This window comes from Canis lupus, chromosome 14 (assembly GCF_003254725.2).
Source record: "Canis lupus dingo isolate Sandy chromosome 14, ASM325472v2, whole genome shotgun sequence".
NCBI lineage: Eukaryota > Metazoa > Chordata > Mammalia > Carnivora > Canidae > Canis > Canis lupus.
Genome location: NC_064256.1, coordinates 2,151,021 through 2,177,181, shown reverse-complemented (window position 1 = coordinate 2,177,181; position 26,161 = coordinate 2,151,021). Strand labels below are relative to the sequence as shown.

At 34.1% G+C, this 26,161-nt stretch overlaps 1 protein-coding gene across 1 annotated transcript; it reads right to left on the bottom strand.

The window, feature by feature from the left end:
- Nucleotides 1–12,454: 12,454 nt before the first annotated feature.
- Nucleotides 12,455–17,415, bottom strand: LOC112664320 (olfactory receptor 2M3-like). The gene is made up of 2 exons (XM_049093394.1): nucleotides 17,325–17,415; nucleotides 12,455–13,416 (listed from the first exon to the last, which is right to left on the bottom strand). Exons 1-2 carry the CDS (start codon nucleotides 17,413–17,415, stop codon nucleotides 12,455–12,457), a joined length of 1,053 nt encoding a protein of 350 aa, XP_048949351.1.
- Between the last annotated feature and the right edge of the window lie 8,746 nt (nucleotides 17,416–26,161).

The following is a 26,161-nucleotide window of genomic DNA, read 5'->3' as shown; positions in this document are numbered from 1 at the left end:
GAGTTTCTTCTAAATTTCTTCTTGGGTTTGAGTTCTAGTTTCAAAGCATCGTGGTCTGAAACTATGCAGGGGACAATCTCAATATTTTGGTAGCAGTTTAGACCCGATTTGTGACCCACTATGTGGTCTATTCTGGAGAAAGTTCCATGTGAATTTGAGAAGAATGTGTATTCAGTTACATTTGGATGGAAAGTCCTGTATACATCTGTGAAATCTATGTGGTCCAGTGTATCTTTTAAGACCCATGTTTCTTTGGTGGATGTTGTGCTTAGAAGATCTGTCATTTGCAGACAGTGCTCTTTTGAAGTCTCCTACTATTATTGTATTTTATCTATGTATCTCTTTGGTTATTAATCAATTGATATATTTTGCTTTTCCCACATTAGGGGTATAAATATTCATAATTGTTAGATCCTCTTGTTGGATAGACCCTTTAAGTATGATGTAGTGTCCTTCTTCATCTATCACTACAGCCTTTGTTATAAACTCTGATTTATCTGATATGAGGATTGTAATCCCAGCTTTCTTTTGAGGACCATTTCGGTCGTAAATGGTTCTCCAATCTTTCATTTTCAGGCTGTAGGTGTCTTTACGTCTAAAATGAGTCTCTTGTAGACACTATGTAGATGGGTCTTGCTTTTTTATCCAGTCGGATATCCTATGTCTTTTGAAGGAATTATTTAGCCCACTAATGTTCAGTGTAACTATTGAAAGATATGAATGTAGTGTCATCCTATTACCTATTTAGTCCTTGTTTTAGTGGATTGTTCTTTGGGATTCCTTTTTTTTTTTTTTACAGAGTCCCTGTTAATATTTCTTGCAGAGCCAGTTTGGTGGTCACATATTTGTTCAGTTTCTGCCTATCCGGGATGCTCGCTTTTTATCTCTCCTTCTATTCTGAATGAGAACTTTCCGGATAAAGTATTCTTGACTGCATGTTTTTCTCATTTAGTACCCTGAATATATCCTGCCAGCCCTTTTTGGCCTGCCAGGTCTCTGTGGGGAGGTTTGCTGTTAATCTGGTATTTCTCCCCATATAAGTTAAGAATCTCTTGTCTTGCACTGCTTCAAGGATTTTCTCTTTCCTTTGAAATTTGCAAATTTCACTAGTAAATGTCAAAGTGTTGAACAGGTTTTATTGATTGTTTTGTGAGCACCTGTCTATCTCCTGGATCTGAATGCCTGCTTCCTTCCTCAGATTAGGGAGGTTCTCAGCTATGATTTGTTCAAATATACTTTGTGTTCCTTTCTCACTGTCAGCCTCTTCTGGAATCCCATTTAGATGTATATACTTCCTTTTCAAAATATTATTTATTTCCCTAAACCTTTCCTCATGGACTCTTGGTTTTCTCTTTTTTCCTCAGCTTCCTTCCTTTCCATCAACTTGTCTTCTATGTCACTCACTCTCTCTTCCACCTCATTAACCCCAGCAATTAGAGCATACAGTTTGGATTGTATCTCAGTTAAACTATTTTTAATTTTGACGTGATTAGATCTCAGTTCTGCAGGAATGAAGTCTCTGGAGTCATTTATGCTTTTTTCCAGTGACTAGTAACTTTTTAATTTTGCTTCTGAATTGAATCTCTGACACTGTATTTAAATCAACATTCTGCAACTCTGCGTCAGAGAGTGTTGCATTCGGTTTTTTCTTTTGTGGTGAATTCTTCCTTCTAGTCCCTTTGTTCAGTGTAGAGTGGCTGTATGAGCAAACTGAGTCAAAAATGTCAACCATGACCTAAGAAAATATACCCTGGATGATTCCTAAGAAGTAGAGACCAGAAAATAATTTTTTAAAAAAGAACAGAAGAAAATAGGGCAAAAGGACCACTAAAGTGAAAAACAAATTCTAAAACAAAGTAGTAAAAATAAGAAACCAAAAATAAAAGACAAAGAAGAAGAAAAAAATAGAAGGAAAGGAAAAGAAAAAAGGGAGGGTATGGTGGTGGTGAGGAAGTGGTAGTGGACAGAGAATGTAGGTCTCCCTGAGGTGACCTAGAGGATGATCCTCTTGGCTCTGAGTGTATTTTGTTCTGTATGTTAGAAGATGCTCAATCCCAAATTTAGATAAACCAGCAATACTTATATAGGGTCCTAACATTGACCACAAAATCATAAACAAGATAAAATATGGGGGCAGAATGGGAAGGAAAAGAGAATATAATTTTACAGGATAAAGCAACATTGTGTTCCACTTGGTTCTGGATGTATTTTGGTCCATGTGTTAGAAGGTATTAACCTCTCCCATTGTAAAACAAAACAAGACAGAAAATAGAAAAAAACACAAACCCTTATCTATCTATCAAAATTAAATTGAATACATTGAAGGGAATCTAGAAGTGAGAAATACATCTAAGATATGTAATTGTAGAAATATAAAAGCCAAAAAAGGGGGAAAAAATTAACAATGCAGAGGTGATAACATATTGTAGTTAAGGTGGGAAAAGAGTAAAATATTGGAAATTTTTAGCCTGATATAAAAATGTATCATAATTATTTAAAAAAAAGACCCTCTAGTTCTATATACTATTTTTCTTCAGTCCTGGAGCTTTCCAGTGCTGCTTGTTCTACTGGCTTTTTTCTTGTCTTTCCAGCTGGTCTTCTGGGGGAGGGGTCTTCTGTGTGGATTCTCAGGTGTGTGTGACTGGGCGGAGATGCCCCACCCCCTGCCGGGTGCCAGGCTCAGTGGGAGCTGTTTATCCTGTGAGGCCGTTGTTCTGTAGGTCTCTTCCGTAGGTCTCTTTCCCAGGTGCAAGGTGAAAGGAAGAGAAAAAAAAATGGCAGCAGCCAGATTTCCAGCTCTGGAGTCGAACTCCCCGTGAGTAACTGAGTGCAGTCTGCCAGTCCACACTGGCCTAGATGCTCCTGGGGGCAGGCGCAGGTGCACTAATCTGTACAGCTTTTGGGGCACCCAGTGGCGGGAGAGTTTTTGCTTTCCTGTGGTCTCCCCGCTTCCAACTGTCCGGTGGCAATGGAGGATAGCTGGTTTTATCTGCTTTGGGGTGAGGCCCCTGTGCTGCTGGACCTGTGCTCCCTGGGACTGCCTCTCCTTAAGGGAATGGAGGACAGCCACATCTGTCTGCTGTTGGGCTATAGGGTAAAAGGAACTCTGGAGAAATTAAGGAGTCAATCCCATTTACAATTGCACCCAAAAGCATAAGATACCTAGGAATAAACCTCACCAAAGAGGTAAAGGATCTATACCCTAAAAACTATAGAAAATTTCTGAAAGAAATGGAGGAAGACACAAAGAGATTGAAAAACATTCCATGGTTATGGTTTGGAAGAATTAATATTGTGAAAATGTCAATGTTACCCAGGGCAATTTACATGTTTAATGCAATCCCTATCAAAATACCATGGACTTTCTTCAGAGAGTTGGAACAAATTATTTTAAGATTTGTGTGGAATCAGAAAGACCCCAAATAGCCAGGGGAATTTTAAAAAAGAAAACCATAGCTAGGGGCATCACAGTACCAGATTTCAGGTTGTACTACAAAGCTGTGGTCATCAAGACAGTGTGGTACTGGCACAAAAACAGACACATAGATCAATGGAACAGAATAGAGAACCCAGAAGTGGACCCTCAACTTTATGGTCAACTAATATTCGATAAAGGAGGAAAGACTATCCACTGGAAGAAAGACAGTCTCTTCAATAAATGGTGCTGGGAAAATTGGACATCCACATGCAGAATAATGAAACTAGACCACTCTCTTTCACCATACACAAAGATAATCTCAAAATGGATGAAAGATCTAAATGTGAGATAAGATTCCATCAAAATCCTAGAGGAGAACACAGGCAACACCCTTTTTGAACTCGGCCACAGTAACTTCTTGCAAGATACATCCACGAAGGCAAAAGAAACAAAAGCAAAAATGAACTATTAGGACTTCATCAAGATAAGAAGCTTTTGCACAGCAAAGGATACAGTCAACAAAATAAAAGACAACTTACCGAATGGGAGAAAATATTTGCAAATGACGTATCAGATAAAGGGCTAGTTTCCAAGATCTATAAAGAACTTCTTAAACTCAACAGCAAAGAAACAAACAATCCAATCGAAATGGGCAAAAGACATGAACAGAAACCTCACAGAGGAAGACATAGACATGGCCAACAAGCACATGAGAAAATGCTCCGCATCACTGGCCATCAGGGAAATACAAATCAAAACCACAAAGAGATACCACCTCACACCAGTGAGAATGGGGAATATTAACAAGGCAGGAAACCACAAATGTTGGAGAGGATGCGGAGAAAAGGGAACCCTCTTACACTGTTGGTGGGAATGTGAACTGGTGCAGCCACTCTGGAAAACTGTGAGGAGGCTCCTCAAATAGTTAAAAATAGACCTGCCCTAGGACCCAGCAATTGCACTGTTGGGGATTTACCCCAAAGGTACAGATGCAATGAAATGCCGGGACCCCTGCACCCCGATGTTTTTTTTTTTAAATATTATTTATTTATTCATGAGAGAGAGAGAGAGGCAGAGACACAGGCAGAGGAAGAAGCAGGCTCCATGCCCGGAGCCCGATGCGGGACTCGATCCCAGGACTCCAGGGTCATGCCCTGGGCCAAAGGCAGGTGCTGAATCGCTGAGTCACCCAGGGATCCCCTACCCCGATGTTTCTAGCAGCAATATCCACAATAGCCAAACTGTGGAAGGAGCCTCGGTGTCCATCGAAAGATGAATGGATAAAGAAGATGTGGTCTATGTATACAATGGAATATTCCTCAGCCATTAGAAACGACAAATACCCACCATTTGCTTCAACGTGGATGGAACTGGAGGGTATTATGCTGAGTGAAGTAAGTCAATCGGAGAAGGACAAACATATGGTCTCATTCATTTGGGGAATATAAATAATAGTGAAAGGGAATAGAAAGGAAGGGAGAAGAAATGGGTAGGAAATATCAGAAAGGGAGACAGAACATGAAGACTCCTAACTCTGGGAAACGAACTAGTGGTGGTGGAAGGGGAGGAGGGCAGGGGGTGGGGGTGAATGGGTGATGGGCACTGAGGGGGGCACTTGACGGGATGAGCACTGGGTGTTATTCTGTATGTTGGCAAATTGAACACCAATAAAAAATAAATTTGTTATTAAAAATAAATAAATAAAAGGAACTCTGGAGCAGCCCATGTAACTGGCCAGCTTCTTCCAAATGCCCTGGAGGGCTGTGGCACTCCAGGTCTTTATGGAGATTTGGACTGTGGTTTGTGGTGAGTTTTTTTCCAGGGCACCCCAGTCTTAAAGTGTCTCCAGGAATCTTGAATCTTGATGCTTCACTTCCCCTCCTACAATTCTGCCTGATTTGCGTACTATGCAGTTTTCCATCAGGGAAAACTGAGGCACAGATTTTTTTTAAGATTTTATTTATTTCTTCAAGAGAGACACACACACAGAAAGAGAGAGAGAGAGAGAGAGAGAGAGGGAGAGAGAAAGAGAGAGAGAGAAAGAGACAGGCAGAGGGAGAAGCGGCTACATGCAGGGAGCCTGATGTGAGACTGGATCCCAGAGCTCCAGGATCATGCCCTGGGCCAAAGGCAGGCGCTAACCTGCTGAGTCACTCAGATTTTTACAATTCCTGTTTGTCCAGGGCTGGACTTTTGTGCCCCAGAGTCTTTCACCACTCTGGTTCAGTCCTGCTAGTCACATTTTCCCTCCCCTACTTTCTTTCTTTTTTATTTTTTCACCTTCCTACCTTGTTAGAAGTGAAAACTTTCCTCTCTGCAGCATTCCAGCTGTTCTCTCTTTATATCTCATGTCGAATTTGTAGGTGTTCAGGATGTACTGAAAGTTTTCTTGGTAAGCTTGTGGGAACAGATGACTTGAGGACCCTTACTCTTCCATCATCTTGCCAGTCTCCTATTTAAAATATTTTTTAAAGATTATTTATTTATTTATTTATTTATTTATTTATTTATTTATTTAAGGTAATCACTACATGTACTGTGGGGCTCAAACTCATGACTCTGAGATTAGGAGCCATGAACTCCACTAAATGAGCCAGCCAGACACCCACCCAAAGTGTCATTTTTCAGTGATCTTTTCTTTAGACAACAATTACAAAATTATATAAAATTATACTACTTGTGTATTAACAATATAGTTCAATACTCTTCAATCACCAAGTCAACAGATTTCAATATAGAAACATAAAATGTTACTTATTGACTAACGGAAAAATAATACCTTTTAAAAGTAGGATCACTTGCTTAAAAAGTGCCTACAGGATTACCTCTTCTCTAAATATACTTGCAGACTGAGCAGAGCTCCATACTAGTGAATCATTTAAAAAATAAGTTACTAATAAGGACTACACATGTATAATGTTCATAACGTTTCTTTCATGTTGTGAACTTTTGTACTCACAAAGTGTAATGTGCTGTTGAATTCAGCATGCTAAGAATTTTCAAGGAATTTTATACCTGTGGTTCTCAGCAATGTTGGCTGTAATTTTAATTTTCTTGAGGAGTCCTCTGGCTTTGGTATCACATCAGCACTTTTCTCATAAAATAAGTTTTTTTTTTTTATAAAATAAGTTTGGAATTTTAATTTTCTTGAGGAGTCCTCTGGCTTTGGTATCACATCAGCACTTTTCTCATAAAATAAGTTTTTTTTTTTATAAAATAAGTTTGGAAGCATTCCCTGATCTTCACTTTTTTAGAAGGGTTTGAGAAGGATACTTATTAATTCTTCATTAAAGTTTTGGTATAATTCATCAGTGATGCCATCTGCTCTAGAATTCTTGTCTTGTAACATTGTGGTTACTTATACAATTCCTTATTTGTTAATGGTCTGCTTTAATTTTCCATTTCTTCATAATTCAGTCTTGGTAGATTGTATATTTACAGAAATATATCTTTTCTTTCTAGGTCAGCCGATTTCTAGGCATATAATTGTTCATAGATGCTTCTTATAACTATTTGTCATTCTGTGGTATCAGGTGCAATATGTCTTTCATTGATAATTTCATTAATTTCAGTCCTTTCTCTTTTTCTTAGTCTAGTCTAGCTAGAGATTTGCCAATTCTGTTTATCTTTTCAAAAAGCAATTATTTATTATGTAGGCTATATATTTGGTTTTTGTAGCCTCTAATCAATTTTCATCTACTGTATTATTATTTCTGTTAAACTTGCACTTTATTAATTTTTTCAAGTTCCTTGAACGAGATAACTTTTAAAAATTATATTTGTTACATATCAAATTTTTGTATGTCATATTTTCATTTTTCTTAAAAACATTTTATTTTTCTTAAAATTTTTATTTCCCTTTTAATTTCTTGTTTGAATCATTGGTTGTTCAGGAATATGAGGTTGAAATTCATTATATTTGTAAATTTATCCCTTTTTTTCCTATTATTCATTTCTGGTTTCATGCAATTGTGGTTGGAAAAGAAACATTATATTATTTCATTTTACTTATATTTCTTTAAACTTATTTCACATCGTGGCATATTATCTATCCTGGAGAGTAGTTGGTGTGTACTTGAGAAGAAAATACGTTCTGCTGCTTATGGATGGAATGTTCCATACATTTCTGTTAGATCCCTGAAGTTTAAAGTTTTGTTCATATCTGTTATATTGTTTTCATTTTTAAAAAATATGGTTGACATGCAATGTTATATTAGTTACAGGTATACAACAGGCAATTCAACAATTCTATGTTACACAAAGCTGATTATGTAATGCTAGTTACCTTTTGCCATCATACAAAGTTATTGCAAAATTATTCACTGTATTCTCTATGCTGTAGTATTTATACTTGTAACTCATTTATTTTATAAATGGAAGTTTATGCATTTGAATCCTCATTCAGCTATTTTGCTGATACTGGCATGCTCTCTTTGCAACCATCAATTTATCTGCATCTATGAATTTATTTCTGTTTTTATTTGTTCATCTATCTCTCCCTTTCTCTCTCTCGATTTCATATGTAAATAATATCATTTGGTATTTTATTTTCTCTGTCTTATTTCACTTAGCATAATACTCTCTAGGTCCGTTCAGTCCATGAGTGACAAGATTTTATATGATATATATTTCTGCATCTACCATTGAACACTTATATCGCTTTCATATCTTGGCAATTGTAAATAATGCTGCAACAAACATGGAGTTCATATACCTTTTTGAATTTCGTAGATATATTATCTTACAAATTCAGAATAAGTAATATCAAAAAGACAAGAAATAACAGGTGTGGATGAGGATGAATAGAAAAGGGAACCCACAAGCCCTTTTGGAGAGAATGTAAATTGGTGCAGTGACTTTGGAAAACTGTGAAGGTTAAATTAAAAATAGAGGAGCACCTAGGTGGCTCAATGTTTGGGTGTCTGCCTTTGGCTCTGGTCTTGATCCCAGGGTCCCAAGGGTCACATCAGGCTCTCTCTGGGGAGATGGAGCCTCTCCCTCTGCCTATGTCTCTGCCTCTTTCTCTGTGTTTCTCATTAATAAATGAATAAAATCTAAAAAAATCATTAAAAATAGAACAACTGTATAGTCCAGTAATTTTATTGCTGGGTATTTACTAGAATAAAATGTCAACTGTTTCTTCATTGATTCTTTTTTGCCCGGATGACCTATTCTATGACCTATTCTATGTTGAAAGTGGGTGGTTATATCCTATGTTTGAATTGCTGTCTATTTTTTAATTCAGTAATGTTTATATTAGCTTTATATATTTTAGTATTCTTATGTTTGCTGCCTATATATTTAGAATTCTACAAACTTGATAAATTGCCCCACTTGATCATTAGTTACTTTCTCTTTTGACAGTTTTTTAAAGTCTATTTTGTGTGATATACATATTGTTTTTTGTTCTATCTTGATTACTGTTTACATATTTCCTTTATCCTTTCCCTTTTAGCCTATGTATACTCTTTTTTTCTATGTATATTCTTTTATTATTTATTTATTTATTTATTTATTTATTTATTTATTTATTTATTTATTTTTTCTATGTATATTCTTAAAGCAAAAATAAGTCCCTTATCAGCCAAATATAGTTGGATATTTTAAATTCATTCAGCCAGTTTATTTCTACATATTAGAGAATTTAATCCATTTATGTACAAAGTAATTATTCAAAGATAAATGCTTTCCAGTTTCATCTTTAAATTTTTTCCACTCTGCTTTGGAATTTCTTTGCCTCTTTCTTCCTCTTGCTGTCTTTCTTTTTCATTGTGTGTGTTTGTGCATGTATCTTTGTGAAAACTTTGATGACTTTATCCTAATGTTTTGTGTACCTAAATAGATATTTTCTTATTAATCACTATAAGGCATATATATCTATATCTACATATATAGATATAGGTATATTCTAATAAAAGTCTATTTTACCTGATAACAACTTAACTTAATTGCATGCAAAAATATATTTTAGTTTTTATCTATATTTTGTGTTATCTGTATTTTCTATCTTTATTGTCACTATTTGTGACTTTTTATAATGTTTAAACTTCAGTGAATATTGTAGCTATAGTTATTTTAATACTTTTGCGTTTTAAATTTTTCATTCATGTTAGAAGTGATTTGTGCACCACCGTTATAGCTCCAGAGTATACTGAACTTTAGTTTTTAATTTTTTTCTGTGTTTTTCTTGAATTTTAATATACACTCTTTTTATAGCTATATTGCATACTTTCATGTTTTCATGTTGCTATTTAGCATTCTTTTATTTCAATCTGAAGAACCCCACTTAGCACTTCCTGTAGGGCAGGAGGTAGAGCAGACCTAGTGTTGATAAACTCTCAGTTTTTGTTTGTCAGGTAATGTATCTTTATTTCTTTCTGATATACAGCACTGTCAGGTAAAGTATCCTTGGTTGGAAAGTTTGTTCATTTTTCCTTCAGTACTTTGAATATAACACCTTGTTCTATTTTGGGCTGCAAGAGTTTTGCTAGATATCTACTGATAGACTTATGGAGATTTCTTTCTGTGTGACGTATTGCTCTACTTCTGCTGCTTTCATAGTTTAATTTTATATATTTAGATTCTAATGTATCTACATAAATATCTTGATTATCAACCCATTTGGTGTTCTTTGAACTTAATAGATCTGGAATTTAATTTTTCTCCTGAGATATGGACAACATTCTTTCATTATTTCTTTAAATAAATTTTGTCTTTTTTTTTCTTTTTGCTCTTTCTCAGACTTCCATAACACTTATACTACTTCATTCAATATGCCATTATTCACATTGAGTCTTTTGTTTGTTTCTCTGACTAGACAATTTTAAGGTCTCTTTCTTTGAATCCAGTTATCCTTTCTTCTGTTGGATTATTCCAGCTGCAGAAGTTTTCTACTTAGCAATTCGTTCACTCTAAAATTTTATTTAAATCTTTAATGGTTTTAATATCTTTATTGAATTTTACAGTTTGGTCATGCTTTTTTTTTCCCTGATTATGTTTATTTGTCAATGTTCTATTAAGGTAATTATTATTTTTTTAATTATTCAATCTATTTTTTAATAATAAATTTATTTTTTATTGGTGTTCAATTTGCCAACATACGGAATAACACCCAGTGCTCATCCCACCAAGTGCCCACCTCAGTGCCCGCCACCCAGTCACCCCCACCCCCGCCCTCCTCCCCTTCCACCACCCCTAGTTCGTTTCCCAGAGTTAGGAGTCTTCCATGTTCTGTCTCCCTTTCTTATATTTCCTACCCATTTCTTCTCCCTTCCCCTCTATTCCCTTTCACTATTATTTATATTCCCCAAATGAATGAGACCATATAATGTTTGTCCTTCTCCGATTGACTTATTTCACTCAGCATAATACCCTCCAGTTCTATCCACATCAAAGCAAATGGTGGGTATTTGTCATTTCTAATGGCTGAGTAATATTCCACTGTATACATAAACCACATCTTCTTGATCCATTCATCTTTTGATGGTTCCCTTTTCTCCGCATCCTCTCCAACATTTGTGGTTTCCTGCCTTGTTAATTTTCCCCATTCTCACTGGTGTGAGGTGGTATCTCATTGTAGTTTTGATTTGTATTTCCCTGATGGCAAGTGATGCAGAGCACTTTCTCATGTGCTTGTTGGCCATGTCTATGTCTTCCTCTGTGAGGTTTCTGTTCATGTCTTTTGCCCATTTCATTATTGGATTGTTTGTTTCTTTGGTGTTGAGTTTCATAAGTGTTTTATAGATCTTGGAAACTAGCCCTTTATCTGATATGTCATTTGCAAATATCTTCTCCCATTCTGTAGGTTGTCTTTGAGTTTTGTTGACTGTATCCTTTGCTGTGCAAAAGCTTCTTATCTTGATGAAGTCCCACACAGATTTAACAGAACAATTCATGTTCATTTTATGGAAGAAATATTTTTCCTCTTAAGCCATAAGATTCTACAGGATTATATATCTCTGACATCTATACCTATACCCATATCAGTATTTATATAGAGTTACATATATATGAATATAGGGTTGCCTGGGTGACTCAGTGGTTGAGCATCTGCCTTTGGCTCAGGGCATGATCCTGGAATCCTGGGATAGAGTCCCATATCAGGCTCCCTGCATGGAGCCTGTTTCTCCCTCTGCCTATGTCTCTGCCCCTCTCTCTTTGTGTCTCTCATGAATAAACACAATCTTTTTTAAAAAGATATATATGAATATGATTATAAAAATAAATTTGGAGTTGTCTTATATGAGATTTGAGAATATGCAGTCTACAGAAAACCAGGATTTCCTCATTAAACCAAAAAAATATTATACTTTCATATAATTACAGTACATAATCCATATAAGGATCAAGATATCCAAGTATGAGAATCCAGGTTTTAGGATTCACATTTCAGTTTCCCATGTATAAGACTGATATTTATAGAAAAAAAGAAATAAATGAGAACACTCCAGTCAACCACAATCCTGAAGAGGAATGATGTCTAGGATAATTAAAGCTCAATATGCCTATGTGTCAATGTAATACGTCTCTTTGTCCTTGTAGTTATGAAAAATTATTTTTTAAAATGATCTTCTATTCATTCCCATAACTTGATATATATACTGACCTGAGTCATTCATTTTCAAAAAATTGATTATTCCAACTTAAGATGTTGGATTTTTCAGAATTCTTTTCTTTTTGCCAAGATTAAGTTTTTGATAGGTTAAAAAATACAATAAGCTTAATCAATACAATCAAACAAGGGGATGTTATTATGGACATTAACCTCTATTTGCTAACTGATAATATACAAAATGAATAAATTGTGGATTTTGTCTTGCATCTTGACTATATTTCCTTATATTCATTGCTTGAACTTACCATAAAAATGTGAAATATTTGAAGAAAAATGCAAAGTATTTCAATTTCTAAATCTTATATTGTTGCCTATAAATCTACAAAGGTCAGTAAACATTGATTACTTAATTATATTGATGAGATACGTATATTTGGGCATAAAACAAAGAATATATGAGAAAAAACAAAGCATAAAAATTATCAAGCAATTTGTTCTCTAGACTTACCCTTCCCTAACATCTTCAAGAATGCTCTGACTACTTCCTTGTTGCGGAGGCTGTAGATGAGGGGATTCAGCATGGGAGTAAGGATGGTGTAGAAGGCAGAGATCATCTTGTCCTGAGTGGGGGAACGATCTGAAGTGGGCCGCATGTATATGAACATGGCTGCTCCATAATACATTCCCACCACTGTGAGATGAGAGGAGCAGGTGGCAAAAGCTTTCCGGCATCCCTCCCCAGACCCCATGTGAATGACAGCCACAATAACATGAACATAGGAAGCAATGATTACTGCTACAGGGAAAAGAAGCATAATAACACAACAGATAAATATCATCCTTTCAAATAACAATGTGTTGGTGCATGAGAGAATGAGAAGGGCAGGGACATCACAAAAAAAGTGGGGTATTTCCCGGGCTCCACAATATGAGAATGACAAAGCAACTGCAACTTCAATTATACCATCAAGGGAGCCAAGAATCCATGAACAAGCTGCCATAAGACCACAGATTTTCTGGTTCATGAGAATTGAGTATCGTAATGGGTGACAAATGGCAACATAACGGTCATAGGCCATTGTAGCCAACAGGAAACATTCTGCTCCAAGCAGGGACACATAGAAGAATATCTGAGCTCCACAACCAGCCAGAGAGATGGACTTGCTGCCAGACATATAGTTGAAGGCCATCTTGGGTACAGTGGTGCAGACAAGCATGAGGTCCATCAGAGAGAGCTGGCTGAGGAGGAAGTACATGGGTGTATGGAGCTGAGTGTCCAGATAGATGAGGAGAATCATAGCAGTGTTTCCCATGAAGGCCACTGTGAAGATGCCCAAGACTAGGGAGAAGAGGAAGATGTGGGTGGGGCTGTAATTGAAGATTCCCAGCAGGATGAAGCCTGAGTTGAAGGTCTGGTTCTCCCATGCCCTGATAAATGTGTTTACTGCATGGAATACAAGAAATGACACATGGCTGGGATTGTGTTATAGAAATATCAAGTTCCTCCTTCCTAAGTCACCACTTCTACCAAAATTCCTCAGCAAAAGAAAGTTGTTTCTCTGGTCATATTTTTTTTTCATTTTTTCATTTTTAGGGTAGGTATATTAAAGCATCCTTTAGCTTGATATGATTTTTAGTGTAACATGCATTGTTCACAGACATAGTAAGTTATACAGTAAAAATATGAGCATTTTCTCAAGTCATATCATCAGGTTAGGGCAACTAATCCACTCCTATGTGTAGTATAGATTATCTATTCATGAAAACATTATGATCAGGAAAGACCTACATTTCAGAGAAGTTGATGACATTTTCTTTATGTTTCCTTATGTTTTCCATGAAACTTAGCATAAAAATTCTACTGATGTGTAGACAGAATCATGTACTGATGGAAATGAGATAAGGTTAATCAAATGTCACATAAAAGAGGACATTGAGAAATCAGTAATATTATGTCCATTAAGTAATATTCATTCTAATAAAGGTGAATTGTAGTGGAAATGGGTCCTTATAAATATATCCTTTCCTCACGCATTTATAAGATGATGTGTGTCCAGAGTACCTGGGTGGCTCAGATGGTTAAGCATCTGCCTTTGCTGCAGTCATGATATCAGAGTCCTGGGATCAAGTCTCACATTGCCTCCCTACTCAGGCAGGAGTCTATATCTCCCTCTGCCCCTCCCCTCTGCTCATGTTCTCTCCCTCTCTCAAATAAAAAAAATAAAATATTTAAAAATATATAAAAAATTTAAAATGATGTGTGTCCATGAAGCAGTCAGGTATAAGCTGTTTTTCTCAAGATAGAGGATAGAGGGGAGTACAAGAGCAAAAATAATGCCTGCTACAGATTTAAATATTTATATTATAATATTTATATTTATATATATTTATATATAAATATATATTTATATTATAATGTGTTATAGAAATCAAATGAAGATCATATATATATTTAATATATATATGATATATTTATATATATATTTATCTTTAATATTTATATATTTATATATTTATATTTATACTTATATATATTTATATATATATTTATCATATATATTTAATATATAAATCAAATGAAGATCATATATATATTTAAATATATATTTATATGTAAATATATATATTTATATTATAATGTGTTTTAGAAATCAAATGAAGATCATATTTATAAGGTATAAACATTATTTGGAATGTAGTTTATACTATATATATAATATAGTAGTTTATACTATATATATATATAAGATTATCAGAAGGAAGAGATCACTCTTACTAATCTCAGTATTAGTATTCTAGTTTATATAAAATTAGTCTCTTCCATTTCCTTAGCAAGATTCCTTAAGAAGATTTATTTTTCTATGCATTAGCATACATAATTTAATTCTGTTTTCACGTTCATTTCTTTTCCTTTCTTTACCTCCCTTTCTTTTTTTTTAGGATTTTGTTTATTTATTTATGAGAGACACACAGAGAAAGGCAGAGACATAGGCTCCTGTGGGGAGCCCAATGTGGAACTCAAACTCTGGACCCTGGGATCACACCCTGAGCTGAAGTCAGACACGAAACTGCTGAGCTACCCAGGGGTCCCTACCTCCCTTTTCAAGAGAAACCAGTCTTTTACTTTGTCTCTTCCCTAATAGTCCTTGAACAAATTGAAAACTTATGCTATCCCTATCAACCCTTGTGTCCCCGTAACCTCTTTATCTCTGTAGTATTCACCAATTCTGTGTATATAATATTTCAAACATAGTTAAGTTATTCAATGCATTCTAAATTCCTAGTCAGTTATAAATTGTCTTAGATATATTTCTTATATTTATAATGCTTATCAAGAAACTCAACCCACACTGTGTAAATAAGTAAGCTCATGCTACTTAGTTTTTCAGGTATTTTTATTTTTCCACTCTTCATACATATAATTGGTAATTAAATTTTCTTTTTTTAATAAATTTATTTTTTAATGGTGTTCAATTTGTCAACATACAGAATAACACCCAGTGCTTATCCTGTCAAGTGCCCACCTCAGTGCCCATCACCCAATTTTATACCTGACTGCTGGGTGGTTCAGTTGTTTAAGTGCCTGCCTTTAGCTCAGGTCATGATCCTGGGGTCCTGGGATACAAATCCCACATCAGGCTACCTGCTGAGCCTGCTTTTCTCTTCCCTCACACTCATGCTCAGGTGCTCTATCTCTCTCATAAATAAATAAAATCTTTAAAAAAAAGATCTTATTTTGCTCATGGCTGTTTTTTACAATCTTTGTGTTAACAAAAAACTCCTCCACATTTTAAATCTATTCCTCATCACATTATGTCCACATTTTTAAAATTTTCCATTCATTCATTTCATTTTCTATTCATTCATTAGTCCCATAAAAGAAGCTAATGGAATAATTGCAGTGTAGGAGAGTAGAACTGATCAAAACTAGGTGGTTTCTATTAATGTCAGTTAGTAAAAACTTTATCAATTTGATTTGAGAAAGTTTTAAGTTGTCCACAGAAATGTAATACTTACTGTGTAGTAGATAAAAAGGTTCAGTGTATATATTCCTGCAAATTTTTTGTTTCTTATTTCTTCAATATGGACAAGTATAAATGTTATTATTATGTTATATTATAATTTTGCATTATCTCTTATTTTGTCTAACCAATCTCATAAAGTTTCATTTTCTTTGCTACTCTATGATAGGAAACTACAACGAACAACATTTTGTGGTGGTCAAGACACTTGTTTCTGAATACTGTCAGTTTCTGAATGCTCTATCACCTCTTATAAGCAATGCCTTAAGTCTGTTATGTTATACAATAAGAAATGCAACTAGTTATAGTTAATAACATGAGAAATTTATATAAGCATTAAAGCTATAAAGCTAACAACATAATGCACATTACTCTATTGCTATATAAATTGTGTAATAATTCATCAAAGCTTAGCTACATGATTTCTCAACCAATCCCTCATGGTTTATTTTTTTTTAATTTTCCCCTCACGGTTTAGAATTAATACTTTTTCCATAAACACAATATATAGCCAACAGCACAATGTTAGATAAAGATTGTTTATGTCTTTATTTTTTATATTTATCAGCTACAAGAAATGTATTCTGAGGAAAAGGAATTTAAAAGATTGGGGTAGGAAGAGCAGAGCAAAGGAGTGATATTGACTAAATAAAGATAGTTAATAACAACTGAACATTGAAAGACAGTACTTATATTAAAGAAAAAATTGAGTTGGAGAGAAATTTGAGAGGGATAATGAATAAAGGAGAGAAAAGTGGGACAAGGAAAGATTAGTATAATGAATTTTAGGATAACTGAGCAACTGAGCCTACATGGCTGCTCTAGATATACTGCATAATGTAAATGGAGAAGTCATGCTCCACCTCTTGATAATGACACAAAAACTAAACAGTAGTACATTATATAGATAAAATGGTGTTCAAAAACCTTTCTTTATGGAAACCCAGAAATTATTCACCTAATCTATCTCCTGCTCACAGATAAAATTTTCAAATTATATCTTACAAAAATGATTGGTGATGCCTTTGGGAAAAGCTCACCAGTGTTTCTAAAAAGCCCATCTTATTTGAATCATACCTCAATATTATATATAAAACTAATGTTATATTGTTTTTTTCACCCAACACTACTTTTGGATTTTTCTGAAGAACAGCTGGATTGTGTCCCTCCTCCTGAAAGTTCAGATCTCAAATGGCTCAAATTGTCTGCTGAGCAGATTATCAATTCCTTGCTGATCTTGTTTCAAAATATTGTAGAAAGCTATTCAAGACTCTATTTCAAGATATCTGTTCTCTATTGTCCAATATGAACTTTATACATTACTACTTACAGATGCCAAAGATACAATAAACAAATCTGAGCTTCAGTCGCTTGTTAGGAATATCTGTTCTTTCACAGTCCTTCACCTTTATAGATCGCATCAGTCTTCAAATTCCAACATAGGACTATATTCTTCATGCCTTTCTTCATTTTATAGGTATCAAGTTCCACATATACTAAACTTACATAGGTAGATGTACTACCCCTACCTCTATTCTATATAAAAGGCAAATATTATGGACCTTCAGATCTGACAAGCCTGAGTTTACAACCTTACTCTACTACCAACTCGTATGTCAACAGGCAGGTTAACTAATATCTCTGAGATTATATTTTTAATTCCCTCTATCCCTCACAGGCTTGTTTTAAACTAGAATGAGTTAATTCTTTAAAGTTCCTCATCAAAATATGTGTATCACAGCTTGAATTCATCATGGGAACATTGCCATCATTACTCACATTCTTGTCATACTCCCCCCTCCTCCAATCTTGCAATAATCTCCACTGTTATTCTATTTGACTATTTCTAAAAATATTCTATTTTTCTTACTAGATTCTTGGCTCCTGCATGGTAAGCTATATGCTTATTTTATGTTTGTTTAATCCAACTAAAGTGGTTTGCAGAAAGAAGTCCGGAAGATCCTCATAAGTAATTGAAAGCAAGAACAAACCGACTACACGTATGGAAAGTCTTGCAATGATTCGCAATTTAGCAACCATAACACTTCTAAATAATGCCTGGCATTTATTTAACATCTTCACAGGTATTATTTAACTTAATCTTCAAAAAGACCTGTGAAAATATAAGAAACACATTAATTTTACAGGGGACATAAAGGAGACAGTTGCAAATCAGCATGAAATAGTGCCTCCTTATCTAAAGAATTTTAAAATGTTGAATTCTCTAATAATATAGCTTTTGAATAAAATTTGACTGGATTTTGTTGGACTTCAGAATGCTGTAGATATTTTGGAATATACAGTCTCCCTTAGTCTTACCTTACAGGTGTTTTCAAGAAGACACTAGTCACAGAGTAACTGAAAACCTTTAAATTTCCAGAGGAAACGTATGAGAAACTATTTTAGTAAGTCACCTGTGATTTAATTTTATAATCCCTCCAGGAAATTCAATCCCTGGTCTTCAATTATAGTGCTTTGTTAGCATCCACTTTTTCCCTTAGGACCTTAAACATAACTAGTTTTCAACTTTAAAACATGATTTTTTTATATTTAAGATCAAATAAAAATTTTGTCACCTTGACTGATAATTTTCTTCTCCTCTTTTTCTTGGTTCCTTCATCCATTAATAATGATATTTCACTCTCTTTTAAAAATATTTTATTTTTGTAAAGTTATTTCTATAGTTACTTTTAAATAGAGTTGTTAAAGTTCACCAATATTTTCAAACTGATACATCAGGTAGTCTTATTTTCGTCATTCAATTTGAGATTCCTATACTTGAGATTACAGCATTGTTTCATGATTCTTTGTTTGAAAGCTGCTATTGGTGATTACTTTTTTCTGATTCTACTACTAGTTGTCATATCACCATCCTCAAGTATACTGGGTTAATTTTCTCTTCATAAAATATTTTTATTTCTTAAGACGTTTTGTTTGCTTCAAGTGTTTATTTAAATTCCAGTTAGCATAAATTGTAATATTAGTTTCCATAGAATTTAGTGATTCATCACTTACATAAAATACCCAGTGCTCATCACATGTGCCTTCCTTAATACCCACCACATATTTAGTGCACTCCCCTTGACCACCTCCCTCAGTTTGTTCTCTATACTTAAGAGTCTGTTTTATGGTTTGCTTCTCCCTGCCATGTCCATCACGTCCATCCACATGTGAGTGAAATCATATGGTATTCATCTATGACTGACCTACTTCACTTAGCAAAAAAAAAAAAAAAAATAGATCTTGCCATTTGCAATGATGTGGATAGTGCTATATTTCCTAAGGCCTTTGGACAAATATTTCTCTTTCCCATATGTTCACACCTATGACGACTCTATCTGTATATTTTCAACTAACATGTTTTGTTTTATGAATTACAGATGTTATCAAAAGCTAATAACTTATATTTACTTTGATATTCTGTTCTTGTCTCATACTGTACCATATTCTGAATCTTTATCTTTCAATGAATCTACTGCTTTTTAAAAATCTTTTTCATCTTGTAAGTCATCTCCATCTTCTTAATGGTATTTCTTCTTAGGTGTTATGTAGGAACAATATTTTAGGAGGGAGATATCTGTGTTTTCATGAACACTTCCTAATTGTGTGTAAGAATAAATGAACTATTTTACATACTCAATAGCTATGTAAACAGAAAGAGCATTTTATTTCATCATGTTCTAAAAATCATTTCATATTGCTTGATCTTTAAAAAAAACCTTATAAATCTATTTTGTGGGAAATGGTTCCTCAGTCTTACATTGATATACATTTTCTTTACTGATTTATTGTCTTTGTCTTTTGTATTTAGTATTTATTGGTAATTTTATTTCCTTTGCAAAGAATTTCATTTATAAGTTATCATTAATTTAGAAAGAAATAGACAAGAGAAATATAATTTCACATTTTTATACATATAACCAATTTTTATAGAATCATATCTTGGATTGGGCCCTCTTTCTACATTGATTGATAATGCCAATGGATACCACTTACCAAACTTCCATGTTATATAATTCTGATTCTGAACCTCTTACATGGACTTTTATTTTTTTAAATATAAATTCAGTTTGGTAATATATAGTACATCATTAGTTTCAGATATAGTTTTCAATAATTCATCCATTGTGTATAAGACCAGTGCTTATCACATCATGTGCCTTCCTTAATGCCCTCACCCAACTACTCCATCTCCCCACACACCTCCCCTTTAGCAATCCTCTGTTTCCCAAAGTTAATAGTCTCTCATTGTTTTATCTTTCTCTCTGATTTTCCCCATTCAGTTTCCCTTCCCCTTCCCTTATGGTCCCTTTCATTATTTCTCATATTCCACGTGTGAGGGAAAACATATGATAATTGTCTCTCAGATTGACCTATTGCACTTAGCATAGTACCCTCCAGTTCCATTCATGCCAATATGAATGGCAGGTACTCATCCTTCTCATGGCTGAGTAATATTCCTTCGTATATATAAACGACATTTTTATCCATTAATCTGTCAATGAACATCTCAGTTACTTTCATATGGTTTTGGTATCAGGTATCTCAGAATGAGTTTGAAACTATTCTATTTTTTGGAATATTTTGAGAAGAATAGGTTTTAACTCCTTTAAAAAATTTGGTAGAATTGTCCCGTGAAGCCTTCTGGCCCTGGAGTTTTGTTTGTTGGAAAGTTTGTTATTTCTGATTTAATTTCTCTGCTGGTTATTAGTCTGTTCAAGTTTTCTATTTCTTCCTGTCTCAGTTTCAGTAGTTTATATGTTTCTAGAAATTTATTTTTTCTAGGTTGTCCAATTTGTTGGCATATGGCTTTTCATAATATGCTCTTATAATTATTTGTATTTCTGTGGTGTTGGTTGTTACTTTTACTGTCTCATTTCTGATTTTATTGGTTTTAGTTCTTTTTCTTTTTTGAAATATAAATTCAATTTGCCAACATACAGTATAACACCCAGTACTCATCACATCAAGTGCCCTCCTTAATGCCTAATTTAAAGTGTAACTCGGTTTTTATTCCTATGGCTAAAAATGTTTGTCACTGATGATTTCATCTTTTGTCATTATTCTTTTTAAAGTTTTAGTAACTATGATTTTACTTTATTTTCCATATTAATATTAGAAACAGTTAATTTCTCCCAAAACTGTTGTGGTATTTATGTTGCAATTGCAATATATGTAGGTTCCTGAAGACTTTGAGCAATCCCTTAAGTCCAGATTTTAACATAATAAAATAAATGATTTTGTATTTCAGTCACATATGAAGTCATATGTTTGAAAAACAATTATTCATAATTAAATAATTTATAAAGTACTTGAATCATTTTATAATTCTGGATCACAATTATAATTTATTTCGTATTAATAGCTATGAACAAAACTGCTAACTTCTACTTTACATGCAAATATAAATTAAGTAGGTATCAGCAGATTGCTCTCCACATTGTCACTATCAGGATATACTTTAAAAAGCAATTCTGAGAAACTTTATCTGTCCATATCCTTGCCATTAATTAATATTATCCAGCTTTTGAAATTTTCCTAATCTATTGAGTAAAAAGAAATATTTAATCATTGTTAAATTGCCCTTTGTCTGAATATAAATGAAATTATGTATCTTTCCAGAAAAAACGTGTTTTGATTTGTTTCACCAATTTTTATGTGTAATGTTTCCTTGAATATTTTAGCATTTATTGATTTGTTCGTTTAATTAATTGATTCACTCATTCATTTTTAAGTAGGCCCTTTGTCTGAATATTAATTAAATTGTATATATCTCCAGAAAAATATTTTTGTTTGTTTCACAAATTTTAATGTGTAATATTTCCTTGAATATTTTAGTTTTATTGATTTGTTCATTTTGTGTATATATATTTATTTATTTTTAAGTAGGCTCCATACCCTTTGTGGAGCCCAATGCAGGACCTGAACTCATGGCTCTGAGATGAAGACCTGAGCTGAGTCAGGCACTTAACAGACTGAGAAAGACACCACTGGTTGTTCATTTTAGACTTGAAAAATATCATCTTCCAATCTGTGTTAGTGTGTTAGCTTTTGCCATGATCTCCATTTGTAAATTAATATTCTTAATCTTCAAGGAATTAAATAACATTAATCTTTTGTTATTAACTAGTTTTATTTCTCTTTATATGAAATAGATAATTTTATATTATGTTCAAATAATTCTGTGACATTACATAACATATATAAATCTTTAACCAATCTGGAGTCCATCTCACATATACTATTAAGTAAAAATCAAAATTTGTTTTTCTCGGGCAGCCTGGGTGACTCAGTGGTTTAGCACTGCCTTCAGCCCAGGGCCTGATCCTGGAGACCCGGGATCGAGTCCCACATCAGTCTCCCTGTATGGAGCCTGCTTCTCCCTCTGCCTGTGTCTTTGCCTCTCTGTCTCTCTTTCTCTCTCTCTCTCTCTCTCTGTGTCTCTCATGAATAAATAAAAATCTTTAGAAAAAAGAAGGAAGTTGGGCCAAGAATGTAAAAGATGCATATTTAGATATGTCAGGGAAAACAGTTTAATTCTTTCAACATTCTTCAAGACAGAAATCCATAAAACTCTAAGGAGAAAAAAAATTTTAATATATTTTTTAAGATTTTATTTTATTTGAGGGTCGATACCTGGACTCTTATGTTCCATTTATCTGTCTGTTTTGTCAATACAACATCGTCTTGATCATTTTCTTTTTATAGTACATCTTGGTGAAATGTCGGCCTTCCAATTTTCTTTTTCTCATTCAACACTTCTGGCTTTTCCAGGTCCTTTGCCTTCCTTATAAACTTTTATTAAAATGTTGATATACACAAAATAACTTCAGGGATTTTGAATAAAATTTCATTGAATCTGTTCAACTTGAAAACAAAAACAAATAAAATAGGAGCATTTTTACCTATCGATGAACATGGATTATCTCTGGTTTTTGTTGTTGTTGTTAGTTTTTCTTTGTATCTTTCATCAGAATGTTCTAGTTCCTTCATAATAGACCCTTGTTAGATTAATACCAAATATTTTATTTTCAGTATTGCTAATGCAAATAGTAATGCGTTTTTAATTTTAAGTTACAATTTTTCAATGGTAATATATAAGAAACAATGGATTTCTGCATACGAATCTTCTATCATGTGACTGTTATAATCACTTATTACTGCCAGGAGGTTTTGTTTTGTTTTGCTTTTGCTTGATTCTGTTGTGTTTTCTATAGACATAATGTCCTCATGAATAGATGCTGTTTTATTTTATTTTTCCCAATCTGTATTCTTTTTATTTCTCTCTTTTATTCCACTAGTTAGCACTGCCAATACAATGTTGAGTAAGAGTAGATGTGACATCCTGTTGCTTATCTTAAGGGAAATGATACTAATTTTTCATTAGTAAGTATGACATTAGTTGTAGATGTTTGCAGATGTTCTTAAACAGTTGAAGGAATTCTGTATCCTTGTTTAAGAGTATTTATTATGTAAAATCAAGTGCTTAATTTTACCAAAAAATATCTGTATATATTTATATGATCGTGTTATTCTACTTTAGTTTGTTGATGTGATTAATTGTATTAATTTATTTTTGAAGGTTCAATCAGACATATCAGGACATACACACCTAAAATAAATCCCATTAAGTCACAATGTTTAATTAAGCTTATACATTGTTGAATTATATTTAATAGAATATTTTTAGAAAAATATTCATGAAAGATATTGGTCTATAGTTTCTTTTTTTAAAGATTTTATTTATTTTTTTCATGAGAGACACAGAGAAAGAGAGAGGCAGAGACACAGGGAGAGGTTGAAGCAGGCTCCATGCAGGGAGCCTGACATGGGACTCCAAGATCACGCCCTGGGCTAAAGATAGGCACTAATCCGGTGAGTCACCCAGGGATCCCCCAACAGTTTCCTTTTCTTGAAACGTTTTGTTGGGTTTTAGCATTAGAGAATGCTGATCTCATAAAATGACTTATGAAGTAGTCCCTTTCCTTCTATAGGCTGTAGGTGATTGAAGAGAATTAACATGAATTCTTCCATAAATGTTCACTAAAATATACCACTGAACCATTTCTAGGCTTGTTTCTTTCTATTTTGGAAAGTGATTGATTATTGATGCAAATTATTTAATATGTTATAGACACACTAAGATTGTATGTTTATTCTTGTGTGAGTTTTACCACAATGTGTATTAAAGCAAGATGTTTATTTCATGTATGTTATCAAATGTCTTAGCATAGGACTGTTAATAGTATTATTAAATTATCTTTTTTTGTATATATTTTTAATTGGAATTCAGTATGCCAACATATAGCATAACACCCAGTGCTTATTCTGTCAAGTGTCCCCCTCGATACCCATCACCCAGTAACCTCACCCCCACACCTCATTTTCCACCCCCTGGTTTGTTTCCCAGAGTTAGGTGTCTCTCATGTTTTGTCACCCTCACTGATATTTTCACTCATTTTCTCTTCTTTCCCCTTTATTCCCTTACACTACTTTTTTTTTATATTCCCCAAATGAATGAGACCATATAATGTTTGTCCTTCTCCGATTGACTTATTTCACTCAGCATAATACCCTGCAGTTTCATCCACATGAAGCAAAAGGGGGTATTTGTCATTTCTAATGGATGAGTAATATTCGTTTGTATATATAAACCACATCTTCTTGATCCATTCATCTTTCAATGGACACCGAGGCTCCTTCCACAGTTAGGCTTTTGTGAACATTGCTGCTATAAACATCGGGGTGCAAGTGTCTCGGTCTTTCACTGCATCTGTATCTTTGGGGTAAATCCCCAGCAGTGCAATTGCTGGGTCATATGCAGTTCTGTTTTTAACTATTTGAGGAACCTCCACACAGTTTTCCAGAGTGGCTGTACCAGTTCACATTCCCACCAATCCATGAGCATGGAATATTTTACCATCTCTTTGTCTTCCTCTATTTCTTTCAGAAGTGTTCTGTAGTTTTTAAGGTATAGGTCTTTTACCGTTTTGATTAGGTTTATTTCCAGGTATCCTATGCTTTTGGGTGCAATTGTAAATGGGATTTCCTCCTTAATTTCTCTTTCCTCAGTTTCGTTGTTAGTGTATAGAAATACCACTGATTTCTGGGCATTGATTTTGTATCCTGCCACACTGCCAAAATGTTGTATGAATTCTAGCAATCTTGGGGTGGGGTCCTTTGGGTTGTCTATGAACATTAACATGTCATCTGCGAAGAGAGAGAGTTTGACTTCTTCTTTGCCAATTTGAATGCCTTTTATTTCTTTTTGGTGCCTGATTGCTGAGGCTGGAACTTCTAGTGCTATGTTGAATAGCAGTGGTGGGAGTGGACATCCCTACCATGTTCCTGATCTTAGGTGAAAGGCTCCCAGTGCTTCCCCACTGAGAATGATATTTGCTGTGGGCTTTTCATAGATGGCTTTTAAGATGCTGCAGAATGTTCCCTCTATCCCTACACTCTGAAGAGTTTTGATCAGGAATGGATGCTGTATTTTGTCAAATGCTTTCTCTGCATCTATTGAGAGGATCCTATGGTTCTTGTTTTTTCTCTTGTTGATTGCAATCTATCACAATGATTGCTTTAGGAGTGTTGAACCAGCCTTGCATCCTGGGGATAAATCCCACTTGGTCATGGTGAATAATCTTCTTAATGTACTGTCGGATCCTATTGGCTAGTATCTTGTTGAGAATTTTTGCATCTGTGTTCATGAGGAATATTAGTTTATACTTCCATTTTGGGGGGTCTTTGGTTATGGAATTAAGGTGATACTGGCCTCATAGAATGAGATTGGAAGTAGGAATACTTCCAATGTAAGTATTCCAATAGAGAGAAGTAGGAATACTTCCAATGGAATCTCCAATAGAAAGAGATGGAATCTCTATCTTTCAGAACAGCTATAGTAAAATAGGTATTATTTCTATTTTAAATGTTTGATTGAAAATCCCTGCGAAGCCATTGGCTTTGGACTTTTGTGTCTTGGGAGGCTTTTGATGACTACTTCCATTTTCTCTCTGGTTACTGGCCTGTTAAAGTTTTCTATTTATTTCTGTTCCATTTTTGGTCATTTGTGGTTTTCCAGAAATGCATCAATTTCTTCTAGATTGCCTAATTTATTGGTATATAGCTGCTCATAATAAGTTTTTAAAATAGTTTGTATTTCCTTGG

Coding starts and splice junctions, on each gene's coding strand:
- LOC112664320 (XM_049093394.1), bottom strand. CDS start 17,415: ATGCGATCTATAAAGGTGAAGGACTGTGAAAGAACAGATATTCCTAAC. Junction 13,417..17,324: donor TTATTGTATCTTTGGCATCT/GTAAGTAGTAAT, acceptor TATTCCATGCAG/TAAACACATTTATCAGGGCA.